General features: G+C 31.7%; 1 protein-coding gene across 4 annotated transcripts; it reads right to left on the bottom strand.

Annotated features, from left to right (window-relative positions):
- Positions 1 to 89: 89 nt before the first annotated feature.
- LOC108949614 lies at positions 90 to 14,549 on the bottom strand. 4 transcript variants are annotated; one of them, XM_026835171.1, is made up of 29 exons: positions 14,421 to 14,549; positions 14,042 to 14,143; positions 13,442 to 13,661; positions 12,823 to 12,954; positions 12,240 to 12,347; positions 11,716 to 11,870; positions 11,235 to 11,358; positions 10,568 to 10,670; positions 9,909 to 10,062; positions 9,558 to 9,600; positions 9,248 to 9,289; positions 8,514 to 8,612; positions 8,246 to 8,275; positions 7,998 to 8,036; positions 7,892 to 7,915; positions 7,804 to 7,830; positions 7,070 to 7,185; positions 6,557 to 6,740; positions 6,110 to 6,178; positions 5,676 to 5,765; positions 5,344 to 5,418; positions 4,227 to 4,412; positions 3,841 to 3,957; positions 3,201 to 3,335; positions 2,577 to 2,706; positions 1,924 to 2,189; positions 1,510 to 1,545; positions 738 to 927; positions 90 to 361 (listed from the first exon to the last, which is right to left on the bottom strand). In XM_026835171.1, exons 4-29 carry the CDS (start codon positions 12,914 to 12,916, stop codon positions 244 to 246), a joined length of 2,754 nt encoding a protein of 917 aa, XP_026690972.1. In that variant the 5' UTR covers positions 12,917 to 12,954; positions 13,442 to 13,661; positions 14,042 to 14,143; positions 14,421 to 14,549; the 3' UTR covers positions 90 to 243. The 4 variants fall into 4 exon arrangements, with proteins under 4 accessions (XP_026690972.1, XP_026690971.1, XP_026690973.1 ...); XM_026835170.1 differs by lacking the exons at positions 14,042 to 14,143; positions 14,421 to 14,549 and having other exon boundaries at positions 12,823 to 13,657; XM_026835172.1 differs by lacking the exons at positions 8,514 to 8,612; positions 9,248 to 9,289; positions 14,042 to 14,143; positions 14,421 to 14,549 and having other exon boundaries at positions 12,823 to 13,657.
- Positions 14,550 to 14,965: the final 416 nt, after the last annotated feature.

Here is a 14,965-nt window from a genome sequence, read left to right as displayed (position 1 = left end):
ACTAAAGCAGAGTCTAATAAACCAGGAACCTTAAGTTATGGGAAGTTTAGTGTAAAATAAAATAAACCTTCTTTAAGTAATTTCAGGGTTGTTAACGTAAGCAAAGTCGTAAACATGATGCATGACCTAAGGACAATGTTGATGGGGTTATACAGTATTTTTTTGGGAGGGCCGTAAACTGCTTAAACTGTAAGTAGAGATACCCAGAAGACCACTTAAAACATCACCACAAGATCATGACAACTAATGTAGAGTTGGGGAGCATGAGCTCTCAATCATAATGTCAGTGAGCATGACATCAATTTTGCCGTTTGTTTTAATAATTATGGCAGCTCGTTGGGGTACATAGCGCTGTACACACCTAATAAAAACACAGAAAAGTTAAAGATTTTTTTAACCTCAGTCAGCATGACCTGTCAATGGCAATTCATGATGGCATTAGCACAACTGAGTATATGGCTTACAAATTAAGTCATGCGCCTAAGCTTAGTGGTTAGCCTGTCTTCCTAGGCACATGTAAATTGAAGTAATAAAACACTTAACTACAATTGCTACAACTCAGTGGTCACTTAATGGGTTGTTTAAGTTACTTATGTAATAACTTGTAAGCAGGCACAAGGTAAACGAAACAGAACACCTGTGTTAACAACTGTAGCTTTCCCGCCAGAATATAAACGAGTTTTATTCATTCAAATATATTAAGTACAAAACAAATATAAAAAATCTTTGAAACTTACATAAAAAGAGAACCAATACATGGGGAGTTAGGATCACATAGTGTTTGCTGGAACCACTGAAAGTGCCCATTGTAGTGAAAAAGCTCAACTGTGTGGTTGGAATCCATATGTGCATTTGTCCTGTAGGTAGTATTAGTGATCTCATTGCACAAAAACTTGTTGCTGCTATGTGTTGGTATGGCCATTGACACTGTAACAATAATAAATCAATGAATGGATATAGGTATTTATTGCATATAATTAATGGGATAATTGTAATTATTTATAAATGAATAAATGTAGTTATTTATAAATAAATGGATATAGTTGTTTATTGAATATAATTAAAAGAATGTATATAATTATTTATAAATGAATGGATGTAAGTTCATGTAACTATTTATAAAGAATAAATATAATTAATTTTCTTGCATGATGACGCAACCCAACGACTGTTGTTAACAAGGGTAATACTTTATACACTAGATACCTGCTTACGAGTTACCATATGTGTAACTTTGTGAGTGAATATGTGAGTGATTGTTTTTGGGTGGTTTTTTCATTTTTTAAATGTATGACAGGGGTAGACCTGTAGGGGACTACTGGGTTAGAGCAATTTCTGTTAAATTTCTTACTTCTATCAGTGTTTAGTGCAAAGAAGGCACCAAGTTATTAAATATAAGGCATAGGTTTAGATAGATTTGGTGTAAAAATGTTATTTTTTAGGTTTGCAACAAATGCTGTTTTCGTCTATTAAAAGACAAAAGTATTAGCAAGAATACTTAACAATTACCTGCTGGTGTTTCATGTCCCATGGTGCTTACACCTTCTGTAAAAAAGGTTGCAGTTATACTTCTATGCATACAAGATATATGGAAGAAAAACTAAAAATAGAAAAGGTGAACTGAGTAACAGTTAGAAATAACAGGATATAATGACTATTTTGTATTGAAGAGTTTCTTGTCGAGAAAATTTAGAACAGATTTTCCCTAACACCCAGACTGCCTATGTATGCCCAAATTTAAGGTGGGCATATATACATGTTAACAGTGGCCCTGTCTTTTTGTTGGACTTTTTGGTGTCCAACACTTTTTTGACTTCTTGGACCTTTTGGTGCCTTAAAGCACTACAGTTGGAGATGCTTCAGAAATTGCAAATTAGAATCCTGATGCAACCTGTTTACACCTGATGCAACCTGTTGACTCACCAGTATCTCTGCGTGTTCTGAAAAGGCTTAGTTGACTGGTCAGAAAACTTCTGAGTGTGTTATCATCCCCAAGTGCTGGAAGACTTGGGAGGTCATCCAAAAAGTCCTCCTCTGGAGGAGCAACTGGGATCAAGTCCAGAGGATCCAAAAAACCTGGAGAAAAAATGTCTCGAGGGACTTCAGATGGAGGCAGGATACTTCCGAAGTTGTAATCAAAAGAACCGCATCCGCGGGATTGGATTTCTCGTGGAAGAGTGAATTCACCACTGTAGATGTAAATAAGAATTCTTACAATTTAATGAAATTAACAAATTTCTTTATTTGTTCCCTACAACAGTCGTTATAACATTGGCGTTCTATTTCAGACACATCATGCCTGTTTAAAATATATGTCAAACTTTGTAGGTGAAAATCATTATTTTGGACTTATAACATATTTACTTGCTTTATCCTTGCGTGGCCAGAAAATGACAGTCCTAATAACACAGACGCTCATATAATTCATGCCAGCATATAAGTTACCATGTATGTTACTTTGTGGGTGATTATTTTAAGGAATTTTTATGTATGGCTGAAACTTTGAAATTTCGATAACTAATAAGTAACACTGGATTAGAGTAAGATATCATATTTGTCTAATACATGCCACTTACATCATTAATTCAAAGACTGCTTTTGCTTTATCCGGATAATCTGTTTGTAATTCGCATGAGAGAGAATTTGGGTCAATGTCACAAGGTTGAGATGGCCCATCAATAATAGGAACACAGTCTTTAACTTTTTCTATGGATGGGGTTACAAGTTACAACTTTAGTTAGGAGTTTAGCATATAGATGTCATTAATATGAAAATAAAAAGAGAAAAATCCACTAATGAAGGCTGTGTATAACACTTTTGTGTATATCAAAAAGTTATTATAAACTTTCTATTTTAAAGTTGCGGGTGTAACTTTGTGGGTGATTATTTTTTGGGTATTTTTTGCTGATGGCTGATAATTTGGAAAACTTGTTACACAACTGGGTTGGAGCATTTGCCGTAAACTGTCTTGCCCAAAGGACAAATACACCCACAAGGGCCACAACGGTAGCAGCGACAAGCCTTGAACCCATTACCTATGGGTTAAAATCGGTCCACTAACCACATGTTAATGTTTCAAAATAATTTTAAAAGCTATCTTAGCCGTATAAAACAGAAGTGTGCTATGCTAGTCCCTTTAAATGTGTAAATGAGATAAAAAATAGCACTAGTAAAATTGACTGTAACTACATACTACATACCATGGCAATATTGTCCATCACCAAGTATATCCAAGGTGCCAAAGGGGCAAATACAATCATAGGAGCCTGGCTGGTTAAAACAGGTTGCATCAGGATCACAGCGGTTCACAACACCTTCAGCACACTCATCAATGTCTGTTGATTCAATTAGAGTGAAAATAAGTTTGTAGTGATTTTTTATAATATATAAACGAAATTACAAACAAAAAGTTTAAAAAGTGGTAGAAAATTATACAATTTGGGGAAAACAGAAAAAAATAAGTTGTCCAAATACATTGCCTCTGTTATAACCATTTCTCTATTATCTTTTTTTAGAGCCAATTCGTGTAAAACTTTGAACACAAATTTAAGCTTCCTACAAATTAAATCTCTTGGGTTAGTAGACTAAAAATCTTAGGTCCATCGTGTACACCACCCTAGTACCCAATCAATATAAAATATAAATATTAACTGTAACATTTGTAAGTATTGGGTAAACTCTGGTCTAAAATACTGGCCCCATGACATACCTCACCATAGAACATTACCCATATAGAAGAGAAACTATTTAATAATTATAGAAATTAGGCGAACTCTGGCATACCTCATTGTAGGGCCTAGTCAATATAATAGAATTATCTTAGAGTTAGAAAATATTCACCTTTACAGTAAATACCATCACCAGTAAATCCATATTTGCATTCGCATGAAAAGTTGCCAACAGAGTTGTTACATTGAGCGTTAACATCACATATGTTCATTTCACATTCGTTGATGTCTGAAAAGTGGTTTTAAAAAAACATTAGCTTGCACCTGTTAAGAATGCGCAAATATAAAGTGTTATATAGTAGCTCGGGGGAAGACGGGACACCTTCAGCACATAATATTCAAATCCCATCTTCCCCCACCCTACTATAGTATATTTAAAATTTGTATTCAATTGCATTATTTCAAAAAAAACTTTAAAAAAATATTTAAAAAAATAGGCAAGAGCCAAAAAACTTACCAACTACTGCTCAGAAATTAAAAAGTGTAAGTTTAGTTTACCGTGGCAGCCATTAAAAGGATTGCCAGTGAATCCAGGGTAGCATGAACAGTCATAATTTCCAGGTGTGTTTGTACAAGTTGTATTCCAGCCACATGTATGGAATGTGCTGAACAAATTTAGAGGGACTTGGTTGTTAAGTACATTGATCAATCCACCAAAACTACTTGCGTTTCTCAATGCTAAGTCTGTATGTAAAAATTAAGTGTTTTAAGAAAAAATACTTTTAATTTTACAGTTAAATGTATATTAAATTTATATGTATATAAAAAATATATTAAAATTAAATGTTTCATAACAAAAATGTTATTTTTCATAACCTAACAATGACTTACAGTTTGGATGCATAAGACGTTTTTAACTTCTAACATTACACTAAACATGGTTTACGATTTTTAAACTAAAACTTTTGAAAAAGAAGACATTTGTGTCATATATTTTATGTACCTAAACTAAAGGGTCTTGTTCAGAAAGTTAATGTAAAATATATTTTTATTTTAAAAAATCTTATTCGATAGAGACTCATGCACAGTATAGCATGAATGTTTTTTGCTTTAGACCTATTATATTTTGTAGCTATACAACTCAAGTCACTGTTAATTTACAATATGGTTGTTTTCCAAATTTTGGTCATATATTGTTATGCACTCATCATGATAAATGCTCCGCTATCATTCAATAGGCAACTAGAAATACAAAATTATAATTTAACTCAATTTTACCAATAAGTTTGTGAACATAACTTGAGCTTATAGGTAGATTCACCATTAACATGCATTGTATTTGATTATTGTTATCAATACAGGATGTCCAGTTTTATTAAAAATATTATACGGTTGGTTAGTTATATAGGATGGGTTAATGTGGTTAAAAGGCGTGGTAATTTTTTAATTTGTTGATGGTTTTATAACACAGGGTATGAGTATTTTATTCTTAATGGGTAAGGTTCTTGTCACGGACCAGGGATGCCCATTTAAGTCTTTCATGCGACCGGTGCTCAATTTTGCGACAACACATTGAAGTCATACATGTATTTTCGCACGATTTTTATTTTTTTAAAGGTATGCGTAATATGATAACATAGTATGATAGATGTAATAAATACACTTAACCACTTACCCAACAGTGAAGTATTAAGAGGAGTGTTGACCAATGTTTCTATTATGCAATCAGCACAGAATGGAACAGCAGAACCTAGAAAATACCTTTAGCACATAATATCCAAAAATCCTGATCCTGTTTTAAACAATTACCAATGGTCCATGGGAGTCATGAGGAAACAGTTTATATAATTCTTTGAATGTTCTTGGTTCATGACTAAATGGGACAGAAAATATAATAAAAAGTTGTCCTATCTTTCCCCATCCTACTATACTCTTTTGGTTGCATATAAGTTTGGTTCAGAAGCATTTACATTGGTATGACCTTCTATAATAAAAAACCTAACTTACCACCTAAAGCAATTCCCATCACACTGTTGGCTTGATTGACAGCTTCCACTATTGATGACTCATCAATATAATTTTTTAAGTCAGTAAGTGCTGAATCATGAAATTAAAATTAAAAAGTATTGGTATTAATTTTTACCAAAAAATGTTCGTTTTTAATTTTTTAAGCAATATATCTAATTTTACCAAAATAGGTTATATTTAATTAAAACAGATTGAAAAAGAATATTTGTGTCAAGTATGTGGGTAAAGTTCTAATACAAACTGGACATTTTAGTTCTACATACAGTATCAGCACTTGTGGATAAATCATCCTAGCTGGCTTATAAGGAATTAATAACTGATATTATCAGAACAAAAAAGTTTTAAATAGGCTAAATGAAATAACTTAGCTATTAACCATTTAAATTAAATATAGTTAACATAGTTAATAATACCATCTGATGCCATGACTTGTGAGAACAATTTGAAATCAATCTGAGGTGGGTAGAATAAAGCTTCCACTCCTAAAATGTTATATAGAGTCATTAATATAAAGATATCTACAGCAGCGGATCTTAGTCTCCTTGAAAAATGAAAACTACAACTTATTAGTGAGCTTTGAAATATATAATTTTTATTCTGGCTCACCATAATATTATGTAAACTTTTTGCAAAATCTAACTCATATTTTCTGGTATTTATTTTTTTATGACTACATAGTAACATAACATTTTCGGATACAGTAATAAAAAATTAAAACAGTAAAGAGAAGGGAATTAGCAAACAGTCGAAAAAACACGTCTGGGATAAATATTACTTAAGTTAAGTTTTAAAAAACCTTACTAAACCAAAAAAGAACTGGGCTGTTCCACAAAAAAAGTTAAAAATCTGACTTGACTTACCTGGAAATACTGTTATAAGTGAATGTGTGGTAACATTGTGTGGAAGGTATGATAATATTCCATCAATGTTGGTTAATGCGCTAAATACAGCACTTGCATGGTATTCAAGACCAGATTTATTAATACACCAATCAATAACGTCGTGTTTTATAAACCAACCAATCTTGTTCAAGTTTGTGAAGAACTGATCAAAAAATAAGTTAAACCATTACAAAATAATCGAATTTAAAAATCAAATTATTGTTAAAAAAATATTGAAAATAGCTTAAATTTTCTTATTATGCATACACTTCACTTAAACATTGTATTAGAGAAGTTTACGCATAAATAACAAAAAAGAACTAGGAAGCCAATTGAACTTATTGGCAGTAGCTTTCTAAACAAGCTATTCCATTTTTAACAATTGCAGTCCTAAAAAATAAACCAACTAATCTACAACAAAATATAAAAAAAAACTTGTTAATCTAAATCAACTTATGTTAATTTTAATTTGCCTAATTTTTGTCAACTTACGTTAATTTGGTTACTACTTTGTAGACGTTTAACAATACATGGGAACAAATTGTCAACCATTCGTTGACTAATATCATGTTCATTGTAGCAAGGTATGGGTGGAAAAAAAGGACTAACTGTAATTATATGGTGTTAGACTAGTTGCCAGCATTTTTAACAAAAAAAAAGTAGGGTGAAAAACCAATACTGAAAATATTAATTTATTTCAAGAAAAATAAAGGACTAACTGTAATTATATTGACTTATACTGATATTGGGTTAAATTAGTTATCAGCATTTAAAACTAGAAAATTAGGGTCAAAAACTGCTACTGAAAATATAAATTTGTATATATAGAGAAGAAACAAAATAGTATGTGTGGAAAAGCAGAACTAACTGCAGTTATATTGGGTTAGATCAGTTACTAGCATTTGTAACAAAAAAATTAGGGTCAAAAACTGCTACTGAAAATATAAATTTGTATATATAAAGAAGAAACAAAATCAAACGGGTGGAAAAACGGAACTAAGTGGCATTTGTATTACCATTTTGTGAAAAAAAGTTACGGTGAAAAACTGCAACTGAAAATATAAATGTATTTTTTTTTAAATAAACAAATGTATAAAAGTATTATGTAGGGGATATTGTATAGTAAAGAGGATTTTAAGGTTAAAAATATATGTCGCATTTAAAAACAAAATCTGCCACATTTTTTTATATAGGAAAAACTTATGTCCTGTAACAATAAGACTGACCTGCTGCAGTTTCCAGTGGTGCTGCAGCTGTAAAAGAATATTTATAAGTAAAATAAATGCAGATTATTTATAAAAATAAAGCAGTTACCATCAACAGCATAGTGGGCATAATCTAAAAAAAATTAGAAAAATTATATTAATTAAATTTTTTTTTCGGTATTTTGTTTAAAAAAGTTTGAAAAATTGCTACTTACGTAAAAATCCTGACCCAGCACCAGAATCATCATGGAGTTCTAAGAGAGAAAACAAAATTAGAATTTATTTTTTGATACATTTATCCAGCCCCATAGCACATAGGCTATGGGATCAAGACTTGGTGTTGCCACCAAATTCCACAAAAAATAATCACCCACAAAGTTACATGTGGTAACTCTTAAACAGGCACATAACAATTAGCTTGTTTAAACAATTTTAGTCTGTCATGCAGGTAATATGATCTTACCATAATCAACTGGTGGAAGATATCCAGAACCTTTAAAAAAGAAAAAAAACAAATTAAACTTAACATGTTCAAAAAAACTAAATGTCAAAATTGTTTGTTCTTAAAACTTAGAATACAACCAGAAAATATTATCCTATCATAATCAAAAAATAATGCTCTAAAGAGAAACATACATGTTCCAGATATTTGTCCTTAAAATTATGTCACTTGGGTTTTAAAAAATTAGATGACATGTCTACGCAGGTACCCCCCTAACAACCAAAAATACCTGAAAAAGGAATATGTTCGATAGGAATATCAACAGGGTCAACTGTTGGTTCTTCTCCTAGAAATGGTACAGGTGACACTGGTTCTGCTGGTGGTGCACCTAAATGATATTTTTTCTAATAATTGATCGCTCTTAAAATTAAAGAAAATGTCCCAGTTATTTTTCCCTAAGCCTATAGCTGTTTGAGTACCTAAACGCTATTTTTACTTATAATTTACCGCTCCAAAAATTAATGAAATGTCCCAGGTATTATTAATTAAGCATATAAGGGGTAATGGGGCAACTCTGGTCTAAATCCCAAGTACCATAGATTGCCACCCCGCAGAACATCAGCAATGTAAATTGAAGGAAATGTCCCAGGTAGATTTTCCTAAAGCTTAAAAAAGGTAATGGGCCAGCTATGGCCTAAACTTAAGGTACCATGGATTAACTTAAGGTACCATGCAGGACATGAGCAATGCAGAATGGAATAATAAAAGAAAATTATTACAATTGCATCAGTTCAACAATCATAGCCTGTACAGCTAGAAGACACACTTTAAATTTAATAACTACTTTCACCATGGGCTTAGACTCTTACAGGCAATTAACCAATAAAAAATAGCCTATCTGAGTATGGTCTGCCAACGGTAATGGGCCAATTTAGGCCTAAATTACAGGTCCACTAGCATGCCTTGTCTTAGTAGCTCACCAAAATATAAAAAAGTAAGAAAATAATAAATATCCTATCTCACCTGTATCTGTTGAGAATAATACTTGTCTCTTCTTGCGGCTTACTGTAAGAAAACGAAAACATTAAACTTTAAAACGGAAACATTACGTTTTAAAACAAAAACTTTGTTTTTTGAAACAGAAAAATTATTCTTTAAAACAGACACATTACAGTTTAAAACAGAAACACTACTTTTTTAAACAGAAACATTACATTTTTATACAGAAAACTTTGAAACAGAAACATTACTCTTTAAAACAGAAAAATCCTCTTGAAAACAGAAACTTTAAACTAAATACAGCATTGGCAAATTATCCAAACAAAATACTTACTTCCACTACTTGCACAAGCTTGTGGAGGAATTGCATCAGAAAACTGAAATAAATGTAAAATAAAACAAATGCAGAACAGTCACGTTAGATAGCTAATGAAAGTTTTGCCTTTTATTGAATGAATATAACTTGTTTACCTTTATTTACATTTTCTGATTATGTTTTTAGATTATTTTAATGTATGGCTTATATTTTTTAGACAGCGCACTGGGTTGAAGCAGTCGTTGTTAAATATCTTGCCCAAGTGAACATTGGACCACAATACTGGTAGTGCTAAACCTTGAACCAAGTAACCTTTGCTCTAGATTTGACTATTATACCATACGGTTACAACTATAAACTTTAATTTACATTTTTAATTAAACTTGCTGAATGATCAATAAGAGAGAAATGCCCAAAAACATTCAGTATATTGCCCACCACATATTTATGAAGATCAAAATGGATAATTTTGTTGAAGTTTGTTTCATCAACAAAATGCAAGCAGTGTGCAAATGCCGCATTCCTGCAAATACAAAGTTATTTTTATCAAAATTTTGGCAAAAATATCTTTGTGACTACTGTCTTTGAGTGTTAACATAGCGGTCTTAAACGTTTGAGCAGCAAAAAAAGTTTAAACAGCAAAAATTAATTTTAAAATTAAATGAATGTAACTTTCATTCAATTTATCCTCATGTGGGCGGAAAACTGGTCAGTGTCTTGTCCAAGGACACATATGCAACAATAGTAGCAGCCCCGAAACCCCAACCCCCTAAATTTTAGTTTTTTTTTTTTTTGCTTTTTAAAATGGGGGGGGCCGGTGTGATAAAATAGAAATCCTTTTATGACAAATACCAGTATTTATTACAACTTTTAAGAAAACAATATTCTCTACATTCTAATTTATATAATAATAGAAAAGTAAAAAGGAAAAAATAGAATATTAAGAACTTAGTTTATTTTTACAGTATATATAAAAATATTATTTCATTTAAAGTAATTTCATTTATTGTTAAAGAAAGTCTACTTACTCAATTAGGTCCAATAATTCGTTTGTAGATAAGTGTTCAGTGTAATGTGGATATGTCTTCACATAATATGTAATGCAATGCCATAACTCTAAGAGTTTTACTTCTGGAAAGCAATAATTATGGAATGTTTTAGACTTTTATACAGGTTATCTTACACCTTTAGGCGCTACACTTTTATAAAAACAGGGAGGCAGAAATAGTTACATACTCATTATTATAAAAAAATATACCTGTTTGGCTGTATTTTTACAAAGGAATGCAATGCAGAAAACTGTGGGGGAGGCCTGCTTACGTTGCCACCCCAGATTTGGCGCCTATGCTTGCACCAAATAAATAATAACTCAATAATATAAATGGGTTAGGACTTATAAAAGGAAAACATTTCTGTATATTCTAAATTCACACTTTTAGTTTTTACCTGCATAAGTTACAGCAGGATTTTTATAGTACGGTGAGAGAAGTTGGAACACCTTTTCATTTTCTCGTTCCATTTGGTAGTAAACAAAAAAACATGTAAAGTAATATAAAACCATATCCTCACGACTCCCATAGACCATTTTTAATTGTTTATAACACGACCAGAATACTGAAATATTATTAGCTAAAAGTGTCCCATTTTACCCTGCAGCACTACAATGTTTTTTTACAAATTTGGTGCCAAATTTACCATGAAATGGAAACAAGTGGTGTGGTTCATGTGCATCGTGTGCACTATGTGCATCAGTTGCATCCATCCCTGATCCTGAGTAATGGCCAGATCCTGAACCAGATGTGTCAGCAACACATTCATGCTTAAATTAAATACACATTTTGTAATTTTTTTTTTATAGATATATGTTATACATTTATATATTACAAGTTATAAGCAGGCGTAAAATAATGTAATTTTGATACGCGTGTTCTCAATACTTTAAATAACTTGTGTCAAATTTCCATTTAGGATAATCCAAGTAACACATGTGACTTAACCTTTCATTGTAATTTAAGTTTATGTTACAAGACCCTTTTCTATTACACAGTACCTTACATAACATTTTATTTCAAGGTATTTAAATGCCCATCCCTAATAATTTTTGCTTTACATTTATAAATAAATTCATAATTAAACAGATTTATCTTTACATTTATAATCACATTTTGCAACTTACTAATTGCACACATCGGACCGACCCCACACTTCTTCTTAAGTAACCAAGTGGGCATGCACAACCGGGCGTACACACAGTTGCACAAAATTGGTTTTCACATGAAGCCTTACAGTCTCCATTGCAAAGTGTATACACCAAGTCTCCAGCACAGAATGCTAAGAAATTGAAAAATAACAAAAATTTAAAAATGAAATGATGTTTTTTTCAACATTTTGTGAATTTACAGAATTCAATTTTTAAAAAAAGAAAAGTACTTAAACATAAATTTATTCATTCATATTATAAAGTCTAATATATTTGGAGAATAATTTAAAGATAAAAAATGGAAAAATGTAGATTTTTTTGGATTTAAACAGTAAGAACTTTCAAAAACATAAAACACGTTAAAAGAATATAGTCTTCAAAACAAAGCATTAAACACCAAATTTATTTAAAAACATGAGCATATCACAGTTTTTAAGACATAATGCAAATTTTAGAAATTTACGACATTTTTTTCATTTTAAATTTTCAATATTACAAACCTTGTATTGATTTTGATTGGTTGAATGTAAGATCAAGAAAATTTGGAATTTCAGGTTGAATGAAGTTTTGAGCTCGAGCAAAGTCAGTAAGGAAGCATTCGTTTATATCTGGTGGAAACAATTATTGTTGGGTATGTAAATATGAATGAATGTGACTTTTTTAACCTCCCATGGCTGGGTAATGGGAGTGTTTAAATGGTAAGCTAATAGGAAATGGAAAAAATACAAACAAAAACACATGAACGCAGAAACAGAGTTCGTGAACAAAACACCAAAAAACTTTGCCCCACTGCACAAACATTTGTCCTACTATGCAAGAATAAAAAAGTAACATTTATTCATACAGAAAAAAAAAGCCTAATAAATGTACACAAATTTTCACACTTAAATAACAGTTAATATCTGTGCATGTGTTGCGATTAGGTGTCGCGGCACCGGTTGCTGCGATTAGGTGTCGCGGCACCGGTTGCATGAAAGAATATAATGGGCTTTCTGGGTTTTGAGGTAATGGGTCAAATCTAGCCTATATACCAGGTCCGTGACGACCTTGACAAGAACTTTACCACACATAATAAAAACATACCTCTGCATTGACCAACCAACCCATTGCCAATGAAACCACTCTTGCATGAACATGAGAATGAACCAATTGTGTTGTAACAATTAGCTGCATACATGTCACAGTTGTGGACCCCAGTTGCACATTCATCAATATCTAGACACGTGTGTTTTAACACAGTAAAAATTACTTCAAGATTGCAGAAACACATTTTTGGTGTATAATAAAGCTGGCAGAAATATAATAAATCTAGTAGATTTCCTTTTAGTAGAACACAATACAATTTAACAGATTAATCGCCAACCAAAAGTTAAGCAGGTTTTAAAGGACAAGAAAAAATTTAGGATTATCCAAAGTAAAAACATATGCATTAACATTAGTATTTTTTAAAGGTTACTAAGTCTGTTACTTTGTGGGTGATTATTTGTTTTTTTTTTTCTTGTGTGGCTGATAATTTGAACAACCCATTAGTGACCACTGGGTTAGAACAAAAAGGACACATAAGTCCACAACGGTAGCAGTGACGAGCCTTGAACCCATTACATCTGGGCTAGAGGCAGGCGCTCTTACCAACTGTGCTATGGCGCCGGACAGAGATAAACCGCCCTAAACAACAGTGTGTTCTATTTTCGACACTACTAACCAAAACAACTTAAACCATCCCCAAAATATCCATCCAAACAAATACAATCGTGTTTTGGAATTCCAACATGACACGTAGAAGCAAAATCACAAGGTAAGTAACTTCTTAATATGTCAAAGAAAGTATCATTAATTCCACCAAACAATTGCTTTACAGAACTATCTTCTGGTACAATCTTAAATGTAGGGACTCCGGTTGTGATGAGATTGTTCAGAACATCCTGAAATGTATCATATTTTTATATCTTATGTTATTTGAAGAAATATCANTACTGTGATATACTGTATGGGTTGTATAATTCCTATAGTATAAATAGGGAATTGTACAATAAAGGGAAACAACTTGACTGACTGAAAAGTAAATCAGGAAACCTGGGATGTAAACCAGAGTTGGCAATGTAAAGTACTACCAGTACTCTTTGGTACTCTATACTTTAAAAAAGCACTACAGTGTGGCATGCCAGGAAACTTTTGATGTATTACATGGACAACTGTACTCTGTAGTTATATTCATATTGAATAGTTAAAAATACAAAAAACAATTATTTTTGGGATATTTATAAACAAAAAAGCAAATACACAATCAACCAATTAAACTTACTTCATATTCATGAGGTTCCGCACTTCCATTATCAGCAACTTGGTTGAATGAAGCTTTCCACAATATTTTTTACAGTTTTGAATGCCACGCACTCAAACACTTCTGTAAATTTTCAAGAACATGGTAAATACATAACTATTATTAAAACTATAGCATGTTCAATTTGCAAAACTGCACAGAAACACATAACACTTTACTTTTAGTCAAATTATAGAATAAAAAAAAAACCTAATTGCTATATATACGGTATTTCAAGTTTAATTTATCTCTTTATGATATTAAAGATCAAACTATTGAAACAAAGAAAAAGGGCAATTCCAACAAAGCAGTATAATACCCATTTCCCTTTAAAGCATATCTAATAGTTCATGATACATACCTTGACAGACACCACCACTAAGGACATACCCAGTTTGGCAACTGCATGTGAAACTACCAATAGAATTATCACATCTCCCAAATGCACCAAGAGAAATACAAGGATTTGTGGTGTTACATTCATTGATGTCTGCACAAAAAAAAATTCTATAATAGAATGAAGTTACATTTGATTACAATTTACAAATAGTCTATAGCTTTTAGGATATTACAATTTTCTATAGTTTTTTTTTACTATTACAATTTTCTATAGTTTTTTTCCATAATACGATTTTCTTACCATTACAACTGTCACTTAAGTCCGATGACTCATAACCAGGTAAACATTGACAATTGAATGAGCCATTTGTGTTGTGACAATATGATGTGGTGATGTCACAGAAGTGAAGGTTTTCAACACACTCATCAACATCTGTATGAAATCAAAAATTTATTGGACTTCTTTGTCTTATTCCTGAGAGCTAAAACTATGCCCCAGCTTTTACCATGCTCTTTTTCTATTGAGATATGTTTTTAAATATAGATACACTATTACATAAAAGCTTT

The sequence above is a fragment of the Ciona intestinalis genome, chromosome 7, assembly GCF_000224145.3.
Source record: "Ciona intestinalis chromosome 7, KH, whole genome shotgun sequence".
Taxonomy (NCBI): Eukaryota; Metazoa; Chordata; class Ascidiacea; order Phlebobranchia; family Cionidae; genus Ciona; species Ciona intestinalis.
The sequence above is the reverse complement of the archived record's forward strand: the minus strand, read 5'-3'. Positions and strand labels throughout refer to the sequence as shown.